Source organism: Peromyscus leucopus, chromosome 2, assembly GCF_004664715.2.
Source record: "Peromyscus leucopus breed LL Stock chromosome 2, UCI_PerLeu_2.1, whole genome shotgun sequence".
NCBI classification, from domain to species: domain Eukaryota; kingdom Metazoa; phylum Chordata; class Mammalia; order Rodentia; family Cricetidae; genus Peromyscus; species Peromyscus leucopus.
Window position 1 is genome coordinate 146,904,312 of NC_051064.1, and position 20,648 is coordinate 146,924,959.

The following is a 20,648-nucleotide window of genomic DNA, read 5'->3' on the forward strand; positions in this document are numbered from 1 at the left end:
TAGCTACTTAGGAAGTCAAGCAAAGAGCAGGATGAGTTCAAGGCTCTCTGGGAAACTTAGCAAGACCCTGTCAAAAAAATAATAATGATAAAAAGGGCTGGAGATATCCCTCTGTGGTAAAACATTTGCCCAGCATGTGAAAGGCCTGCTATAGCAAGGAAAGAAGACACATGCCCTCCTTACCCCTCCCATTGCTTTAAATCTACCAAGGTCCCTATTTTCCTTAATAAACCCCGATGTGGATTATGCTCATTGTTAACAATAAAGTTGATTGGCTGATAGCCGGGCATTTATAATTCATAGTCAGCCTTGGAGTCAGTTATTTGGGAACAGGCAGACGGGACAGAAAGTATGCTTACAAAACCCTCTCTTCAATCTATCTCATACTGAAGTATTCTTCAGTACAGTGTAAGCCAAGATCCCGACTTCACCTGGGTAGAGGTTTTGTTAATCCTGAAATTCATTGGAGAAAAACCAGTTCCACCATGTTGGCCAAATTAAAGCAAGCATTAAAATGTTAAATACTGATCAAGATGAAAAATGGTCAGGACTATCACTTGGAAACTTTCCAGGTGAGTGGCCCAGAGAGAATGTTGGCAAGGCTTATATGGACAAAACCTATTGGCCACCATACTTTCCCATGAGGCTTTGCTGTTATTTTATTTTATTTTTTTGAAGAACTGTAATTCCCAGAATCCCAGGAAGTTACCTGGTCCTTGGGCAGGTGTGTCTTACAGGTTAACTTCAGGTCTCACAGTCTCTGAGAGAACTCAGGCTACACAGCAGGCAAGGCTGGGCTGCATCGCCTACAGTCTGACAAGATCACTAAGGCTGATAAAGAAAACCAAATCATGAATAGTGGTTTATACCTGAGGATGCGGAGTCAGGAGGGTTGTCAGGCTTGTTTGTTTGTTTATTTTTTTTTTTTTTTTTTTTTTTTTTTTTTCGAGACAGGGTTTTCTGTGTAGCTTTGCGCCTTTCTGAACTCACTTGGTAGCCAGGCTGGCCTCGAACTCACAGAGATCCGCCTGGCTCTGCCTTCCGAGTGCTGGGATTAAAGGCGTGCGCCACCACCGCCCGGCTGTTTGTTTATTTTTAAGACACTGTTTCTCCTCTTTTATGTAGTTCTGGCTGTCCTGAAACTCACACTGCAGACCAAGCTGCTCTGAACTCACAAAGACGCTCCTACCTCTGCCGCCTGAGGACGTAAGGCCTGCGCCACCACACCCAACTCAATGGCAACTCTTTTTTTTGTTTGTTTGTTTGTTCGTTTGGGTTGATGTTGTTTTCGAGACAAGGTTTCTCTGTGTAACCCTGGCTATCCTGGAATTGGCTCTGTAGACCAGGTTGACCTCGAACTCACAGCGATCCGCCTGGCTCTGCCTCCCAAGTGCTGGGATTAAAGATGTGCGCCATTGCCCAACTCTTAAATAAAACATAAAGACATGGCTGGCAATGTGTAGAACTGTGCTTACCACACGTGAGTCCTGGGTTCCATCATATAGTGCTTTAGAGAAGAGAATGGAAGGGGAGAGGGGAAGAGGAGAGCGCAGAGGAAAAAAAAGAAAACCGCCAGCTCTCTCCCTTTCTTGAGCCCAATCCCCGCCCCCGGCTTTGAACCCAGAAGCTACAATTCCGGTAGTGCCCCGGAAAGCACGCGATTAGCCTGCACTAGAACTACATCTCCCGGCGTGCCTTGGACTTGGCGTAACTTGCTGGGGAGAGAACTACATCTCCCGGCAGGCCACGGGAGGAAGGGTGTCAGAGACCGGGGAAGCGGCTCTGGGCTGCTCCGGATTTCCCAGAGTCAGGTAGCTCTTAGAGGAGGATGGCGCTGTCGCGGGGAGCCAGCGCCCCGGACCCCGACGACGATGTCCGGCCTCTCAAGCCGTGTCTGCTGCGCCGCAACCACAGCCGCGATCAGCACGGCGTGGCGGCCTCCTCCCTCGAGGAGCTGAGGAGCAAAGGTTGGCTGCTGAAGGGACCGGGAGGGGTCGGGAGGGTGACCCGGAGCCGGGGGGCTGCAGTGCCCATGTGGGTCCGGTGATTGACAGGTTTGGGACGCTTGCTTTTATCTCCCGCGAGAGGCTCGGTGCAGATCCAAGCTCACTGGCCGGGTTTGGGATCACGCGGAGTCTGGCGTCTTCTCTCTGCTCTGGCTCCCAGAGGCGGTACCCTGGTGGGGTGGGGATGGGTGTGCACAGTCAGGACCCGGTCCATTAGATGCAGCAGCCAGCACCTGCCCCCTGGAGTCCACACAAGGAACGTGAGCTGACCCAGGTTCTGAGCCTGACAATACTGCTCGACCTCGCACTTGTCTTTGGACCCTTAGTGTTTCAGCAGCGTACTGGGTGCATCCCCAGCCTTGCCTCAAAGGACTGTTGGAGCTCTCAAACGAGATGGCACGTTCAAATGATTTACAAGCGTTATTATCCCGTAGCAACAAATTATGCACCCGACGGCGTTCTGCGGGTCTTCATGGAAGCTAGCGCCCGGCCTGTAGTCATAGTGTGTGCAGCTTCCTGAGAGCCCCAAGACCCAGGAGCAGGGTGTGATTCAGTGACAGGGATTCTGCTTTTGCGTTTCACCCTGGCGCCGCTGGGTTACTTCAGTGCCACTTCAGTGGCATTGGCTGCGTGTCCTTGGCACAGAGAGGCCCGTGTTCTCTGCAGCTGAGCCTAGAGGAGACTACTGGCGGTCCTATTTTGGGTGATGACAGCATTGTGGAAAGCCTCTTGCCTGGCAATAATAAAAATGAAAGATTCTGAGACAAGCTTCTGCCGCTGTTGTATTTTCCTTTAGTTAGAACAGCTGCGAAGGAAGATATCGACGAAGAAAAGAAAGCACTTTTCGTTCTTTTTTCTGACATTTGATATGTAGAATTTAAGAGGACCACTAAATAAGTGAGTAAGAGACAGCATTACTTGTCCACAAGCAATTAGGCCAGGTTCTGGCTGGGCGCTTGTTTAAGTTGGCTCAAATGGCTATGTCAGGGTGCAGAGTAGTTGTGGGAAACATTTCCAGGAGCCACTCTGGGTTTAAATCTCACGTTGGGGTGCTGGAAAGATGGATCAGCTGTTAAAAGCACTGGCTGCTCTTGCAGAGAATCTAGGTTGAGTTCTAGGCACCCACGTGACAGTTCCCAACCATCTGTAACTCCAGTTCCAGGGTATCCAACGCCCTCTTCTGGCCTCTTGGGCACAAGCCATGAATGTGGTCCACACACACACATTCAGGAAAAAAAACATTCATACATATAAAAATCTAAAAAATAAATCTCAACTGTGCTACTTACTGTGGGATTTTGAATAGCTTACTTACTCTATCTGAGCTTGGGTTCATTGTCTGTAAATCGGGACTAATAATAGTAACTCCCTTATAGGATTAGTAGTTTACCTGAAAAGCAGTTAGAACAGGACCAGGCATATGATAAATGTTATGTTACATTGGTGCTAAGAGTTATGGTGTGATTTATCTACTGTTATGTCCCAGCATTGCTAGTTAGCTCTTGGGGCACACATGTGAGTACTAAGACGGATGTCATTTCCTTAAGATGTTTTATACCTGCCAGACATTTTATTCTTCTCAGCTTGCGAAATACTGGCCATTGATAAGTCCCTGACACCAGTCACCCTGGTCCTGGCAGAGGACGGTACAATAGTGGACGATGATGACTACTTCCTTTGTCTGCCTCCTAATACCAAGTTTGTGGCGTTGGCTGGTAACGAGAAGTGGACATACAACAATTCAGGTAAGAACTTTAGGCTGAACGGCCAATATATGTCACCATTCATTTGGCTGCACCAGTGAGCAGTTGCTGATGGTCTGGCTGTCCAAGCAGTTACATGGCAGATGTTACCTGAGTCCCTCTGTGTGCCAGGCACAGTGCTAAGGGATGTGGATGAGTGAGACATCTCACCCAGACCCACAGCAACTGAAACCCAGCATGTCAATGAAACTGGGGGTGTGAATCATGGCTTCTGTCATTTCTAGCCAGGTGACTGGGCAAATTGCACAGCTTGCCAGGTCCTCATTGAAATGATGCTTACAGCATCTGTCTATTCCGACTGCGACAACCAAGAATGTCTCTAGACACTGTCCAAGGCACCGTATTAGTGATTGCTCTTATCTGGCCCACAGTAAGGTCTTAGTAGAGGTGAATGATGCCATCATCACCCCTGAATATTCAGATTAACACTCATCGTAGAGCTAGAGAAGCGTCTTTGAGAAAGGCCATTGCTACTCCATGGAGGAAATCACCCTTCAGCCATGGCTTTCCCAGCCACCATTGTGCTTGCTGCCCCAGTTAAGGAAAGAATCAGCCCTACCCCTCGCCACCCCCAGGAGAAGTGCTGGTCAGAGCGAGTATTTTCAACGCAGCCAAGCGTGGTGTGGTGGTGGTGGGCACCTGTGATCCCAGAACCTGGGAGTCAGAGGCAGGAGGATCAGAAGTTATAGGCTAACCTCAACTACAGAGTGAGTTCAAGCCTAGCTCAGGCTACATGAAATCTTAGCTTCCCACTTCCCAAAAAAAGAACACAGCCAAGCACAGAGACTAATCAAAGAGAGCTGTGGTAGGACCTTTGACCCGTGTGTGACTGCACCTCAGGGCTAAGTGGCCACTGCTTCCTTTTTTCCTTTGGCCTGACTCTATAGATCAGGCTAGCCCCAGACTTGCTGCAGTCCGCCTGCCTCTGCCTCCTGAGGGCTGGGATTAAAGATGTGCGCCACCATCTCTGAAGAATACAGTACAGTTTCCCACAGAAGTAGGGCATGGGACCCAGAAGACAGAGGAGAGAACGTTAAGGCCTGAGGTGGGGATTAGCTGGCCTGCGAATCCCTGAGAAAAGCTGCATCCCTGTCATTACATCATCCTGAGTGGTCGGGCAGAAGGACGTGCTCTTTCCCATAGTGCTGTGTGTTGGGGTTGAAGGCAGAGCGGCCCCTGAACTGCTGACCTGGCTGGCATTCTCTCTGTCAGATGGAGGAACAGCCTGGGTTTCCCAAGAGTCCTTCGACGTTGACGAAACAGACAGCGGGCCAGGGGTCAAGTGGAAGAACGTGGCCAGGCAGCTGAAAGAGGATCTGTCCAGCATCATCTTGCTGTCAGAAGAGGACCTCCAAGTGAGTCTCGTCCACAGCCCACAGCACTCACCAGCCTTTGCTGTTCTAGTACCTTAGGTTCTGGCCCCCTTTTCTCCTGCCGTAGTAATTCCATTTTTTTAATTGTCTGTAGAGAACTTGTTTTTTTCTTTTAATTGTCCATTTATTTTCAGTGTGTGTGTGTGTGTGTGTGTGTGTGTGTGTTTGTGTGTGTGGTTTTTTGTTTTTTGTTTTTTTTTTTTTCAAGACAGGGTTTCTCTGTACCTTTGGAGCCTTTCCTGGAACTCACTCTGTAGACCAGGCTGGTCTCCAACTCACAGAGGTCCGCCTGGCTCTGCCTCTCAAGGCATGTGCCACCACCGCAAGGCTTTTTTGATTTTTTGAGACAGGTTTCTCTGTGTATCCTTGGCTGTCCTGGAACTCACAGAGATCCACCTGTTAGTTTTATGCGGCACGTTATTCATTAAGCATCACTGTTGTGGTCATGTAGCAACACTACCTACCTCTGCCTTCCCAGTGCTGGGGTTTAAAAGCACACACCACCACTCCCAGCCTTAAATCCTTTAAGCATGTTTGTTTGTTTGGACATAGAGTCTCACTATGTAGCTCTGGCTGTCCTGGAACTCACTCTGTAGATGAGGTTAGCCTCAAACTCACAGAGATCTACCTGCCTCCGCCTCCTGAGTGCTGGGACTAAAGGTGTGCGCCCCTACACCTGGCTAAGATTTATTTTTATTTATATGTATGTGTGTCTCTGTGGGTGTCCATAGAAGCTAGAAAACTACATTGGATCTTCTGGAGTTGGAGTTAAAGGTGGTTGTGAGCTGACCTGGGTTCTGTGAACCAAACTCCAGTTACCTGAAAAAGCAGCAAGCTTACTTAACCACTGAGCCCTGTTTTGGTTTTTTGAGACTGGGGTCTCATGTGTTGGTTTTAAATGCAGCGCTTTTGCCATGTGAGCAGAGGTCAGAGGCACAACAAAACCCAGTATCAGAGCTTTGTTAGAAATGGGGGAGGGACAAAAGAGAGTGTGGCCAGGCCTGGGGCAGAGACACATGCAGGAGAGAGAGAGTGGGGGGGGGAGGCAGAAGAGGAGGGAGCAGTTTGTATCCTGCTTTTTTTTTTTTTTTTTTTGTTTTCCGAGACAGGGTTTCTCTGTGTAGCTTTGCGCCTTTCCTGGAGCTCACTTGGTAGCCCAGGCTGGCCTCGAACTCACAGAGATCCGCCTGGCTCTGCTCCGAGTGCTGGGATTAAAGGCATGCGCCACCAACGCCCGGCTTGTATCCTGCTTTTTAAGGATTCCCCTGCACATGCACGAGTGGGCTTAAGGAGCCACGCCACGCATGGGCAATCACACAGCAACGATGGAGGACCCCTTACTTAGCTACTGAACTACGCATGTGCATTCATATAGCTGGAGTGGCAGAATTCTAACATCTTGTAGCCCAGGCTGGCTCCTCCTGCACCACCTCCAAACTGCTGCGATTGTGAGCCTGCACACCCCACTGTTTGTTGTTTTCCGAGTTGGTTTATTTAGTGCTAGCAATTGAGCATGCTGAGTCCTGTTCTACCACTGAGCTACCCTTCTAACCATTCACCCCCAATAGTTCTCAATTCGTAAGTAAGTCCTACAACTAAGAACCTTCATTTTCCAAGTCTCCTCTAAAGTGGTCTTTGTCAAAATCTGTTATTTCATTTTATGTGTATGAGTGTTTCGTCTGCATGTGTGTGTGTGCACCATTTGCATGCCTGACACCCTTGGGTACCTGAAGGTGTCCCATCCCCTAGAACTGGAATTGTGAACAACTGTTAATGGCAGGTCTGCCTAGAAACCCACCTTGGGTCTTCTGGATCAGCAAGTGTTCCTTGCCTCTGAACTGTCTCCAATCGTTTCTCTACATTCAGTATGCAGCACACTCATGAGTGGACTTTTTCAAATGTGAATGCCCAGGCCCCACCCTAGACCTATTCAAGTGAATACACAGAGTGGTATGCAGGGATGGTGGGGACTACTGTGTAGATTGGAGATGATAAGGAGGTTCCTTTCTGGTAACTTTTTAAACTTACATGCTTATTTTGAATAAGTAAGATAAATACATCTATACAGTTCAAAATTCAAAAGATATAAAAAGATAAATTGGTATAGTAGTGTATGCCTTTAATCCCAGCACTCAGGAGGCAGAGGCAAGCGGATCTCTGAGTTTTGAGGTCAGCCTGGTCTACAGAGTGAGTTCCAGGTCAGCCAGGGCTACGTAGTGAGACCTTGTCTGGAAAAAATAATAATAATAAAAAGATAATGTCCTATGTGAGTGGACCCCTGCTGACTAGATCAGCAAATTGTGGAGAGTGTGTCCATAAAAAGGATGGGATCTCAGGCTGAGGAGACACAAACACAAGGATGTGAGTCCAGTCCTCAGAAGCCATGTGAAAAAGCCAGCTGTGATGGTGCACACCTGGAATCTCAGGACTGCAGAGGCAGACAGGTAGATCCCTGGAGTTTGCTGGCTAGCCAGCCTCACCTACTGGGTCAGGGAAAGACAGAAAAGGTGGATAGTACTGGAGGGACAATAGCCGAGGCTGCCCTCTGGCCTCCACCTGCATGTTCACACCCAAACACGCACAATAAGGAGTGGTCTTACCGCATGGTACAATACCAGTGAATCTTTTTTAAAATTAAATAGTGTGTGTGTGTGAGAGAGAGAGAGAGGGAGAGGGAGAGAGATGGGAGAGACCTGCCTCTCATGGGCATGTGTGTGGGAGGAGGAGGAGAATGACTTAGTGGAGTCAGTTCTCTCCTTCCACTGTTATGTAGGCCCCGGGAACTGAACTCAGTCCTCAGATTCGCACAGGAAGCACGTCATCCTCTGAACCATCTCGCCAGCCCAACATCAGCGAATCTTAAAAGCACTGTAGTGAGTGAAAGAAGCCAGACAATAGACCATATCATCTATGAATGCATCATCTAAAAATGTTTATTTATTTACTTATTCTGGTTGTTTTCTTTGGCACAAGTCTTGCTTTGAAGGCCTGGCTGGCCTTGATCTTTTCACATAGCTCAGGTTGGCCTCAAACTTGCAGTAAGCAATCTTGCTGCTTCTGCCAACCCAAGTGCTGGATCTTCAGGTGTCCATCACCACATCTGGCTCTGTGATTACATTTATATGAATTTGCTAGCCTTTGCAATACCATGGAGATTAAAAAGTAGATTAAGCTGAGCATGGTAGTACAAGCCTTATACCCCAGTACTTGGGAGACTGAGACAAGAGGATCATGAGTGTGTAGCCAGCCTGGGCTACATAGTAAGACCCTGACTTAAAAACAAATAAACAAGCTGGGCGGTGGTGGTGCATACTTTGAATCCCAGCTCTCGTGAGGTAGAGGAAGGTGGATCTCTGAGTTCCAGGACTGCCAGGGCTCCACAGAGAAACCCTGTCTCAAAACAAAACAACAAATAAAGTAGATAAATGATTGTGTGGGCTATGGCACCGATAGGAGCTAGGGAGTAATTGCTGATGAGTTTGGTTTTAGATGGTAAATTTTTTTCTCAGTGCTGGGATGGGGCTATATACATGCTTTGTCACTGAGCTGCACCCCCAGGCAGTGGGGAAAATAGTCTAAGATGGGTTATGGTGGTGGGATATGCTAAACCTCCCCAAATGGAAGATTCATATGGACATAAGGACATATGCCCTTCCGCAGTCACCTCTTCCCTCCGAGACCAGTGATCTGCCTGTTTCCCACTCCAAGATATTTTGCCTACAAACAAGTATGCGTATGCTTTCTCCTCTTTTTTTTTAATGTATGCAGAGTTATATCAATTTTTTATTATTTATTTATTTTTATTATTTTTAAAATTGTATGTGTATGTGTATTGGGTGTAGGTTCCTTCAGAGGCATTGAATCCCCTGGAGCTGAGGTTTCCCATGTAGGTGATGGGAACTGGACTCAGGTCCTCTGGAAGATCAGTACATGGTCTCACTGCTGAGCCATCTCTCCAACCCTGTTTGTGTGTGTGTGTGTGTGTGTGTGTGTGTGTGTGTGTGTTGCACACGTGTGAGAACAGGGAAGTGTTCTCCTGTGCATGCTTATGTGGAGTCCAGAGGTCCATATTGGGTATCTTCAGCCATTTTGCAGAGTTGCTTATCTATAAAATAAATTCAGAGTGTAATTGCTCAATTAAAGAGTATGCCCATTTAAAACATTGGCAGGTTCCCAAGAGATAACACACTGAAAGCCTCAGATCAAGAGAGTGCCACCTGGGGGTGTCAGGGCTAGTGTTCTGGACAGAGAGAAGGCAGGAACCTTCTCAGTTTTCTTCTGGATGTGACTGAGTGCCTGTGCATGGGTGAGTGCAGGTGCCCACAGAGACCGTCAGAGTCAGGACCCCTGGAGCTGGAGTTCCAGGAGATGGTAAGCTGTCTGCTGTAGATGCTGGGAATGAAACTTGAATTATCTGCGAGAGCAATGTGCACTCAACCTCTGAGCCATCTCTCCAGCCCTTTCATTTTTATCAATTTATTTATTTATTTATTTTTAAGAATCAAAGGGTAGGAGCTGGAGCGATGGCTCAGAGGTTAAGAGCACTGGCTGCTCTTCCAGAGGACATGGGTTCAATTCCCGGCAACCATATAGTGGCTCACAAACACCTGTAATGAGAGATCTGGTGCCCTCTTCTAGCATGCAGGCAGAACACTGTATACATAATAAATAAATATTTAAAAAGAAAGAAGAATCAAAGGGTAGAAGGCATGGTAGTTCATGCCTGCAACCCTAGCACTTGGGGGCTAAGAAGGGAGGATCGCCAAACAGGCAGCCTGAACTGCAGAGCTTCCAGGCCAACCTGAGCTACAGTGGAGACTGTTTTCAGAACAGTAGGGACTGGGGACGTGGTGCACTTGGTGGAGTCTTGCCTAGCATGCACGAAGCCCTGGCTGTCAACGACTGTTGCAACCCTGAGGGAAAGGTATCCTGACTATTCAGGGAGTCAGGCAACACCTTGAGCTGCTTAGGACAGCTCTAACAGCTGGAGCTGCAATGGGACAGCTCAGCTCTGGAGGGAAAGATATCCTGACTGTTCGGGAGTCAGGCTATTCCTGGAGCTTGGGGGTGGTGGGGGGCGGTCTCCCTGCAGGATATAGCAATCTGATTTCAGAGCCAAACTAATTTTCTTTCACTGGCTTTTCTTAGCTTTTTGGCACCAATTCTAAGGCCAGGGCATATTTCTTTCACTGGCTCTGATTCCAGGGTTTGTCAGGGCATGTTTCGTTGGTTCTGGGTTCAGGGATAAAGTGTTTTTTCTCTGGCTCAGGTCCCAGATCTAGGCTGTGTTTCTTTCACTGGTTCCGGGCTTCAGGGTCAGGGTGGGTTTCTTTAGCTGGCTCCTTTTCCCTACACTGGCTTCCGTCTCCACAGCTTATAAACTGGTGGTGTGTGTAAAACTAAAATCTCAGTACTATGTGTGTGTAAAACTATAACCTCAGTACTATGAGTTGGAGGAAGGAGGATCAGAAGTTCAAATTCATCCTCAGCTACAAATCAAGCTGAGTCAACAAGAGTCTCAAAGAAACAAAAAGGACTTTCTGAGGCTGCTACCCAAGAATAAAGGAGAAAGGTGGCCTTCAAGAGGACTGGGCTATGTAGGTAATGGGAAATGCCATTTCCTCATTCCTATTACTCAAGAGATGTGAACTCTTTTTGTTATGACGTTTCTTTTTCTTCTCTTTCTTTTCTTTTTTTTTTCTATTTAATTGTATTTATTTATTTATTTTGAGGCAGGGTCTCACTATGAAGCCCTCCTTACTCTAGAACTTGTTATATAGATCAAACTGACCTCTCTCTGCTTTCCTTTACTGGGATTAAGGCATGTGCTACCATGGCCAGCTTCTTCTCCTCCTCCTCCTTCTTTTAATAGTTTTTTTATTTTTTTAATTAATTGTTTTTATTTATTTTACATACCAACCATAGGCTTTTTTTCTCTTTTGAGCACAAGGATCATTTTATCATTATCCCTGTTTGCTTGTTTTCAATGCTAGAGCTCAGACCCAGGGCCTTGTGGCTATTGGCAAACTACTCTGCCTCTGGATGCCACCCTAGCTTTGTGAGATTTGCATAGCAAACTAACATGCCAGCAGTATGGTCGTTTCCTTGAGAAGCAGTTTTGTTGTTGATTTGAGACCTTATGTATTCCAGACTGGCCTTAAACTCACCATGTAGCCATAGGTGACCTGAGGTAGGGTCTGGTCTTACGGCCTCTGCAGTCACAGGTTGAACATGCCATGTCAAAGCTCTGGGAAGGTTACATTCTAAAACAGAATCTTGGGTGGAGAGATGGCTCAGCAGGTAAGTGTGTTTGCAGCACAGGCCTGATGACCTGAGTTCAGAGCCCCAGGCAAAAAGCCAGGCTACCCTTTCATCTCCACATGCATAAACAAAAATAAATAAATATTTTTAAGAAACAGGGCCAGCAACACGGCTTAGTGGGTAGAGGCAGTTGCCATCAAGCTCAGGGACCCACATGGTAGAGAGACTCGGTCCTCCACATGTTCACCCTGGTGTCTTCATGCCTATGCTCACATATACAATATACACAGTGACAACAACAGTAATAGAGTTTTAAATTTAATTGATTCATTGTGAGAATGATCAGGTGCCTCCTTCAGTTTCTATGTTGAATTTTTTTTAATTTAAAAAAAAAAAAACAATTAAAAAACAAAAATTAAGGGCTGGAGAGATGGCTCAGCAGTTAAGAGCACTGGCTGCTCTTCCAGAGGTCCTGAGTTCAGTTCTCAGCAACCACACGGTGGCTCACAACCATCTGTAATGAGATCTGGTGCCCTTTTCTGGCCTGCAGGCATACATGTAGGCAGAACACTGTATACATAATAAACAAATCTTTAAAAAAAAAAAGTGACTTGAGGAAAAGATGAAGTGTTCTGAAATGGATGTGTGCGAGAGCTGCCACCTCCCTTAGGGTTTCTCAGAGCCTTTGCTTGACTGCCAGGTACTCATCGACATCCCATGTTCAGAGCTGGCTCAGGAACTTTGCCAAAGCTGTGCCGCTGTCCAGGGGCTCCAGAACACACTCCAGCAGGTGCTTGACCAGAGAGAGGAGGCCCGCCAGTCCAAGCAGCTCCTGGAACTCTACCTCCGGGCCTTGGACAAGGAAGGCAACATCTTGTCCAACCAGGAAGGTAGGACTCGGCTACTCGGGGAGCACCCTGAGGGTGGGGCCTCGTTTGCCGAGATTTCCCGAAGACGAAGACGACACCCCCCCACACACACACACACACACACACCCGGGAATGCGGCTGCTCTCTCCCTGCTGGTCACCTGCTCGGCTGACTGTGGTTTCATGGCCTGCTGCCCCTCTCTCGTCTACTTTGCAGAGTCCAAAGCTGCCCTCGCTGAAGACGCGGTTGACACGGGCGTCGGCAAAGAGACGGCTTCTGGGATAGCACTTACAAGCCAGATCCTCACTGCACTGAAGGAGAGGCCTGCCCCAGAGCTGAGTTTCTCTAGTCAGGATTTGGAGGTGGGCGGTGACTAGGGCCCTGAACTGCAGAGACTGACAGCTGCCAGTTTGCCTTTTACCACAGCCAGAGCGTTTGCAGACATCTTATTTAATCTAAATCCAAGTGGCCTTTTTTTTTTTTTTTTTTTTTTTTTTGTTTTTCAAGGCAGGTTTTCTCTGTGTAGCCTTGGCTGTCCTGGAACTTGCTCTGTAGACCAGGCTGGCCTTGAACTCATATCCACCTACCTCTGCCTCGAAAGTGCTGGATTAAAGGTGCCACCACTACCCAGATCCAAGTGGCTTTTAAAAGAAAAGGGGTCATCAGAAAAGAGATTCTCAGGTCATCAAACATTAGTCTCCAAGCCTCTGAGGTGGCTTCAAGGTAGAGAGTCCCTAAGTAATCCGAGGCCAGCACAATAGCACAAGAAGGCCAGCTTAGGGCTGGGGGAGAGCAGCACTGGCCAGCATTCCCCAGCCTTGGGTCTGGTCCTCAGCACCATGGGGGAAAGAAGGCAGGCCGGCCTGTGGGGCCCTCTTGGGCTGGCTGTCTTAAGAGTGGAGGGCCAGTGGCTGGACGAGGGGATCCCTGGGGTGGGTCTTCTCTACTCTTTGCTCTTGTCCCTCGTACCGAGTACCTGCCAATCTAGAAGGAAGGAGGTTAGATTACCTGAGCTTGGTTCACTCTCCTGTGGGCCTGAGTGATCACGTGCTAGGAAAGGTCCATCCCAGTGCATCCCAGGCCAGCCTGGGCTGCTGTACAGAGCTGTCTCAGATGAGAAGAAGCGCGAGAGCGCAGGCGGGGGCCCAGAAGCTGTGGTCTCAGTGGTTCTTCTTCCTGCCGCAGCTGGTCTCCAGGGAGGACCCCCAAGCCCTGGCTGTCGCTTTGAGCTGGGACATAAAGAAGGCAGAAGCAGTCCAGCAGGCCTGCACCACGGAGCTCGCCCTGCGCCTGCAGCAAATGCAGAGCTTGCATTCACTCAGGAATCTTTCGGTGAGGAAGAATCCCCTGCCCGAGGAACAGCAGAGTCCCAAACGAGCCAGACAAGACCCCGAGTAGCTCCACCGGAAGCACGCTTTGCTGAGGAGAACGCTGGGTTTTGTCGTCAGTGAACAACTTCCCCTTATCATTTTACTGCCTACATTCTGCTCTACCTCCTGCCTTCCAGGATGCTCTTCTAGCAGAGGTGGCTTATACCCCTCCAGAAAAGCTGTTTCAGTCTGTACACATGCCCTCTACCTCCTTTTCATGTACTTAGAGTCTCATTTTTGTTTCCTGTATGAGTGTTTGCCTGAATGTATGTCTGCACCACATGGGTGCCTCGAGCCCACGAAAGCCAGAAGCGTGGGTCAGATCCCCTGGAACTGGATTACAGACTCTGGGTGCTCTGGAAGAGCAGCCACTGCTCTTAGCCACTGAGGCAGCTCTCCAGCTCCCAGAGTATACTTACTGTACATGAGGCCTTAGGTTCCAAGTGAAGTACTTGTTAAAGACTGTGAAAATCTGTCATACTTTGGACTCAATGTCCTTATTCTACAACTTGAACAGTAGAGTTTTAGACGCAGACAATGGAAAAGAAAAGGCTAACAGCGGTGATCGTGGCCATGAACTTACATCCCGAGTTAATGAATGTGGTTGTTTGTTTAAAGGCATATACTGAATCTGCAGACCCCAGGGACATGGAGTCTCCTCCACCATCTCTAACATCTGACTCAGCGCTGTGACGCTGTTGCCACTCTGAAACTCTGTTCCTTTTCTAATATGCTTTGCCAGCAGGGGGTAGCAAGTGTCGTTAAGTGATTCTCATGCTCTGTGGCTCCAGTTCTCTGTGCGGAGCAGAGCGCTTCTGGCTTTTCTCTCCCATATCTGCTCAGACTTCTGCAACCTCTGCAATCTACAGTGCTGTCTGCTTTCAGGGAAAGGACGCTCAGTTATGGATCATTTGACTTAGTGTATGCTGAGAAGAAAACAGTGCTGTTGAGAGATGCATGCCCAGTTGCTTTTCATTGTGTGCGTAGGTTCTGGATGCTGGGGATTGAACTAGGGCCTCATATATGCTGAGCACATGCCCCCTATGAACCACTCCCCATTGGCCAGTTTAAACAAAGGAATGCAGCATTAAGTCTTGCGGGGGGGGGTGCAGAAAACAGATAAAGAGAATTGTTTCCTCGCCCAAAGCAGGAGTCATGTCTGTCAGCAGCTTTTACATCTCGTAGTGCCTCCACGTCAGTTCCTGTGTCAGGGTCACCGGTTCCTCTGCGCCTTTGTGATGCCGCTCAGTCCTTAAATAAAGCCACCGCTGGTGATGCCACTCGGCCCCTACCATTCCTTGTTCAGGAACACTAATCCTGTCTGAGTGTAATAGTACACAAATACAAAGGGAAATAGCTTCCAATAAAATAGTGAGTGTGCTGCTGTCTCTCTGTGACCAACACACAGCGAAGCTGTCAGGTCATTGGATTACCTTGGATTTCACAGAAGCAGGCTGGCAGAGTGAGCTGATTGTCAGCTCTAACAGCAGGGCAGCATTCTCCTGGCAGTGAGATTTCCCCAATGAAGTTCCGAACAGAATAACATCTGTCCTCGGATTACACGTTAAATGTGTATGTTCCTAGAAATCCAAGTTACATTAAAACTAAAAATACTAACTACTTAAGTAATCCCAGCACGCAGGAGGACCTCTCTGAGTCTGAGGCCAGCCTGGTCTACATAGTGAATTACATCCAGCCAAAGTTACAGAGTGAGACCCTGTCTCAAAAAATAAGAGAAAATTTAAAAATAGAAGTAGGGTTCAAGCTAAAATAATTTTGAACAGGAATTTGCTTTGGGGTCCTGTTCACTTATTCTCTGTGCACTGAGCACACGTGTCACGTTTGTGTGGAGGTCAAAGGGCAATTTGTGGGAATCGTTTTTTCTTTCCCTGCACCATGTGGGCCCTGACTGAACTCAGTTCTTCAGACCTGGAGGGAAGCACCCTTAGCTGCCGAGCCGTCCTGCCGGACACCAGACAGTTCCATCCATATGGACGATCAGCATGATGAGTCTTGGAAGAAGCTGGGCACTATGCCATGGTGCACCTGCTACCTACCTGCCAGAGAGGCTGAGGCAGGAGGATCATTTGAGGCCAGCCTGGGCAAAGTCATAGGAAAGTAGTACTATAGGACATGGAACCGTACATTTGTAAAGATCTACTTATTAAAACCTCCCGATTCACTTACCGTGTGTGAGTGTTTGGTTGCATGTATAGCTGTGCTTGGGGCTCCCTGTGATCAGAAGAGGGCATTGGATTCCCTGGAACTGGAGTTGTGGATGGTTGTGAGCCTCCGTGTAGATACTGGGAGTCAAACCCAGATCCTCTTCAAGAGCAACTAGTGCCTTTAACTGCTGAGGCATCTCTCCAGCCCTCTCCCCCATTTTTAAAATGGTGTGTGTGTGTGATGTGATGTGAAGTAGATGCAGGCATTGTGGGTGCCAGGGTACACATGTGAGTTCCAGAGAGCAAGCTTAAGTCACCAGGCTTACTCACTCAGCACCTTTGCTGGCTGGGTCACCTCACCAGACCAGGACACTAGGTCCTAAAGCCCCAAGGCTGAAGAGCTTATATGAGATGTCAGGTGGTCCCTTTCTTGTCCCAGGGTCAGGAGCGGGTGAGGCAGGAGCATTGTCGGTGACTAAGGGAAGCTCTGCCCCAATGAGGGGGTGAGAACAGTTGTAAAACTTGAGTTCAGCCCACACCATTCACCGTCCCCACACCGCTGGCCTTCGGGAAGAGAAATGCGGCCAGCTGCCAATACACCCCAAAACAGGCTGAGTGAGGCCGCCTGTCCTGGTAGGGGAAGGAACGTCAACGCCAAGCAGGGACTAATGATCTCTCCATTAACCTTTCTCCATTCTTTCGACTCCAGTCAAAATGTCGGGCCCCATTAGGCAATTGGCTTTGACGGGAGCCCTGCTAATTACCACTTACCAACCTTTAATTTCCGGGTGAAAGCAAGAGAAGAAAATGAGTGGATTTTTCATTTTCCAGAGAGAAAGGACTAATAGCCATCTTTAAAATATATATATTGAGTTCATTACAAGAGTTATTACCGAGTCCTTTCTCACTAGACTATTTAGCCATTCAGTTCCTAATTCGCTGTGCATTTTGTTTCTTCAGATTTGTCTGTTATATTTGTAGGGTTTCATACATTTTTTTTTTCAGGATCTTATGCTGTGTTTTTTAGTTACTTTTATTTTGTTTTGTGTTTTTTTTTTTTGGGGGGGGGTTATTTTGTTTTTTCAGGACAGGGTTTCTCTGTAACAGAGCCCTGGCTATCCTAGAACTCACTTTGTAGACCACACTGGCCTTGACTCGGATCCTCCTGCCTCTGCCTCCTGAGTGCTGGGATTAAAGGTGTGCACCACTGTGCTGGCCTTATGTTGTGTTTTTATTGTTTTTCTTTTATATTTTTTTTAAAGTTTTAATTATGGGAAGGTGTGTGTTTGTGCGTGTGTGCTCGAGAGAGCTCACAGGTGACCTCAGAGGTCAGAAGCATCAGATTTCCCTGGAGATGGTTAAAGGCAGTTGTGAGCTACCTGATACGATACTGGGAACTGACCTAGGGTCCTCAAGAGCAATACCCAATCTTAACCCTGAGCCATCTCTCCACTCCCCTTCTCAGATACTTTAAAATGTTTCAGCACATGGACCATGGGATACATGTAGAGATAACCTTGAGTCAGCTCTCTTTTTCCACCAAGTAGGTCCTGAGAGTCAGACTTAGCTTTGTCAAGATTGGCAGCAGGTACCTGCTGAGCCTTCTTAATGGCCCCTACCTGTGGTCTTTAAGAAACTTGGGACTAGGTGGGTGGCACACACCTTTAATCCCAGCACTTGGGAGGCAGAGGCAGGTGGATCTCTGAGTTCGAGGCCAGTGGTCTACAGAGTGAGTTCCAGATCAGCCAAAGGTACACAGAGAAACCCTGTCTTGAAAAACCAAAAATAAGTAAATAAAAATCTTTGTTTTTTTGTTTGGTAGGTTATTTTTTGAGGCAAGTCTTACCATATAGCCCAGGCTGGCCTGGAACTTGAAGAATCCTCCTGCATCAGCCTCCCAAGTGCTGGGATTACAGACATTCACTACCACACCTAGATCAAACTACTGTCCTTGGTAGCCTTATAAAAAGTTGCAGGGGCTTGGGGGAGGTGGCTTAGCCGATAAGAGTGCTTGCCTAGCATGCACAAAGCTCCACATAAGCTGGGCATGGTGAAGCACACCTGCAATTTTAGCATCAGGACACAAAGGCAGGAAAGCCAGACGCTCACTACATGGTGAGCTCAAGGTCAGCCCGGTGACTGTCTCAGTTACTTTACCATGACTAAGGCAGTGTATGAGAGATAGAGTTCAGGGGCTGGAACGATGGCTCAGCAGTTAAGAGCCCTGGTTCTTAGGACTTGGGTTGGATTCCCAGCACCACATGGTGGTTCGCACGTATCTGTCACTCCAATTCCACAGCTGCGTTTCGTCTTCTGGCCTCAGCCAGACACGTGGTACATAGACACATGTGCAGGCGAAACACCCATACATAAAATAAATGTAAAAAAAAAAAGCTTAATTGGATTTACAGTTCCAGGTGGTTAAGAGTCCACGATGAAAGCAAAGACATGGCCACAGGGACAACTGAGCGCCCGCACGTCTTGAACCACAAAACAGAAAGAATCCTTTGAAACATCACCCCTCCCAAATGACATACTTCCTCCTAATCCTCTCCAAACACCCACCAACTGGGGACCAAGTATTCAGATGGTGAGACTTACAGGGGACATCTTCAGACCACCACAGTGACGGAAGGTGCTCAAATACAAAGAAGTTATAATGGGCTGCTTGGCTGCTCCTGCTTCCTCCTCCTCCATCTAGAAAGAGGGTGTTCCTTCTCCTACATAACTAGATGCTTTCTTCGTTTGTTCCCATGGAAGCCATCCCTCTCTGAAGCCACTGATTAAGATGTGAAATGTGGGGCTGGAGAGATGGCTCAGCGGTTAAGAGCACTGGCTGTTCTTCCAGAGGTCCTGAGTTCAATTCCCAGCAACCACATGGTGGCTCACAACCATCTGTAATGAGATCTGGTGCCCTCTTCTGGCCTACAGACATATGTACAGGCAGAACACTGTATACATAATAAATAAATCTTTTAAAAAAAAAAAAGGATGTGAAATGTGCCATCGGCAGGCGCTGCTTATAGCAAGTTGTTGAAGTGTGTCCCTTGAGTTTACTGGAGTTTACTGGTCCAAGGCTCCAAAGCCTGTCATCCTCTGCTGTTACCCCGAATACAAACCATGGAGGGATTTATGGACTGTTACATTCGATTCTTTCTCAAAAAGCTGATGCCAGACACCAGAATCTGAATGAAGGAATCCAAGTTGCCCAGGTCTTGTTGGCATATACCAGTCATGGAAAGGTACGCTCTAAGCTGGTGTGGTGGCACACGCCTTTAATCCCAGCACTCAGAAGGCAGAGGCAGAGGGATCTCTTCGAGCTTGAGGCCAGCCTGGTCCACATAATGATTTCCAAGATGGCCAGGAAGAAGTGTGCTCTAAGAAAGTATGCTCAAATCCTGATGCAGGAAATTACCTGTTTACCCTTCATGGTTTTTCTTTTTTCTTCATTTGTGTGTGTAGTATATATGTGTGTGGGGCCAGGTGTAGCAACTCATGTGGGTACATGAAGAGGCCAAACTCATTTGAGACAGTCTCTCACGTAAGCTGGCCATTTCAGCCACATTAGCTAGTCATTGAACTCCCAAGGTCTGCCTCTGACCCCAACACTGGGGGCAGGTCACAAGTGTATACTACTTCTGGCTTTTTTTTACATGGGTGCCAGGGATCCAAAATCAGGTCCACATGAGTGCAAGTACTTACTTATCCCCTACCTTATTAATCACAAACATTAATCCATCCTGTCTTAGGGTTTCTATTGCTGTGAAGATACACCATAACCATAGCAGCTCTTATAAAGGAAAACATTTAATTGGGGTGGCTCACTTACGGTTTCAGAGGTTCAGTCCATTACCATGGCGGCATGCAGGCAGACATGGAGCTGGAGTAGCTGAGAGTTCTGCATCTTGCAGGCAACAGGAAGTCAACTGAGACAATGGACAGTATCCTGAACATAGGAGGCCTCAAAGCCTGCCCTCACAGTGACACACTTCGTCCAACAAGGCCATACACACTCCAACAAAGCCACACTTCCTAATAGTGCCACTCCCTGAGTTTATGGGGGCCAAATACAAACTACCACACAGTCTAACACACAGCTGATGCCAACTAACGAAGTCCCCAGAACTTAGGTAGCTTGGACTAACAGACTGCCCAGCAGGATCATTAGCTTTATTGTTCTCCAATGGGGCCTAGTTAAGGTGAAGTCCACAGCCTTAAGGACGGGGTAGAGAAGACTCCAGGTGAATTTAAAACACTAGTGCACCCTTGCTCTAGAAGAAACATCAAAGAGCAGTTTCTGGAGACTACCTGGCCTTTCAGTCAGATATCTCCCAGCAGTACAGACCCCAGCACTGGGGTGCAAGGCTGCTGTGCAGACGCAGATGCAGCTGCCTCTCCCATCACGTTGCTGTCCTCAGCTAGTGATTATGGCCGAGCTCAGCTCTGAGGACCACAGAGCCAAGTCAGCAGTCACAGCTGGAGTTGCCCCTGGCATCCAAAGAAGAGGGTGAAACTCGGGCATCTCCAGCCAGCATTGGGCCTTTCCCCATTTCAGGCCCAAACTTATGTAATTCTAAATGTAGATGTGTGTAAGCTCTGAGTTTAGCACCTAGGGAACTGAGTCCCAGTCTCTCTCCACACACGGAAAGATCTACCCACTGCAGTGGCCCTCAGCCCATTGCCAGAGTCTTTTGAAGAGGGAGGAGGTTAAGTCAGGGTTCCACTCTGAACTGCAGCCCAGGCTGTTCCTGAACTCACAGCAATCCTCTTGTCTCAACCTCCCGAGGGCTGTGATTACAGCCCTAACCCCACACCCAACCTGCCATGGCCCTCCTTGGTAG

At 47.9% G+C, this 20,648-nt stretch overlaps 1 protein-coding gene across 1 annotated transcript; it reads left to right on the plus strand.

Annotated features, from left to right (window-relative positions):
• The first annotated feature begins 1,728 nt into the window (after positions 1-1,728).
• Positions 1,729-14,922, plus strand: Dffa (DNA fragmentation factor subunit alpha). Its single transcript, XM_028893629.2, has 6 exons — positions 1,729-1,967; positions 3,590-3,751; positions 4,982-5,124; positions 12,104-12,293; positions 12,489-12,634; positions 13,458-14,922. Exons 1-6 carry the CDS (start codon positions 1,829-1,831, stop codon positions 13,668-13,670), a joined length of 993 nt encoding a protein of 330 aa, XP_028749462.1. The 5' UTR covers positions 1,729-1,828; the 3' UTR covers positions 13,671-14,922.
• The last annotated feature ends 5,726 nt before the right edge of the window (positions 14,923-20,648 follow it).

Coding starts and splice junctions, on each gene's coding strand:
- Dffa (XM_028893629.2), top strand. CDS start 1,829: ATGGCGCTGTCGCGGGGAGCCAGCGCCCCGGACCCCGACGACGATGTC. Junction 12,294..12,488: donor CATCTTGTCCAACCAGGAAG/GTAGGACTCGGC, acceptor TCTACTTTGCAG/AGTCCAAAGCTGCCCTCGCT. Junction 12,635..13,457: donor TCTCTAGTCAGGATTTGGAG/GTGGGCGGTGAC, acceptor TTCCTGCCGCAG/CTGGTCTCCAGGGAGGACCC.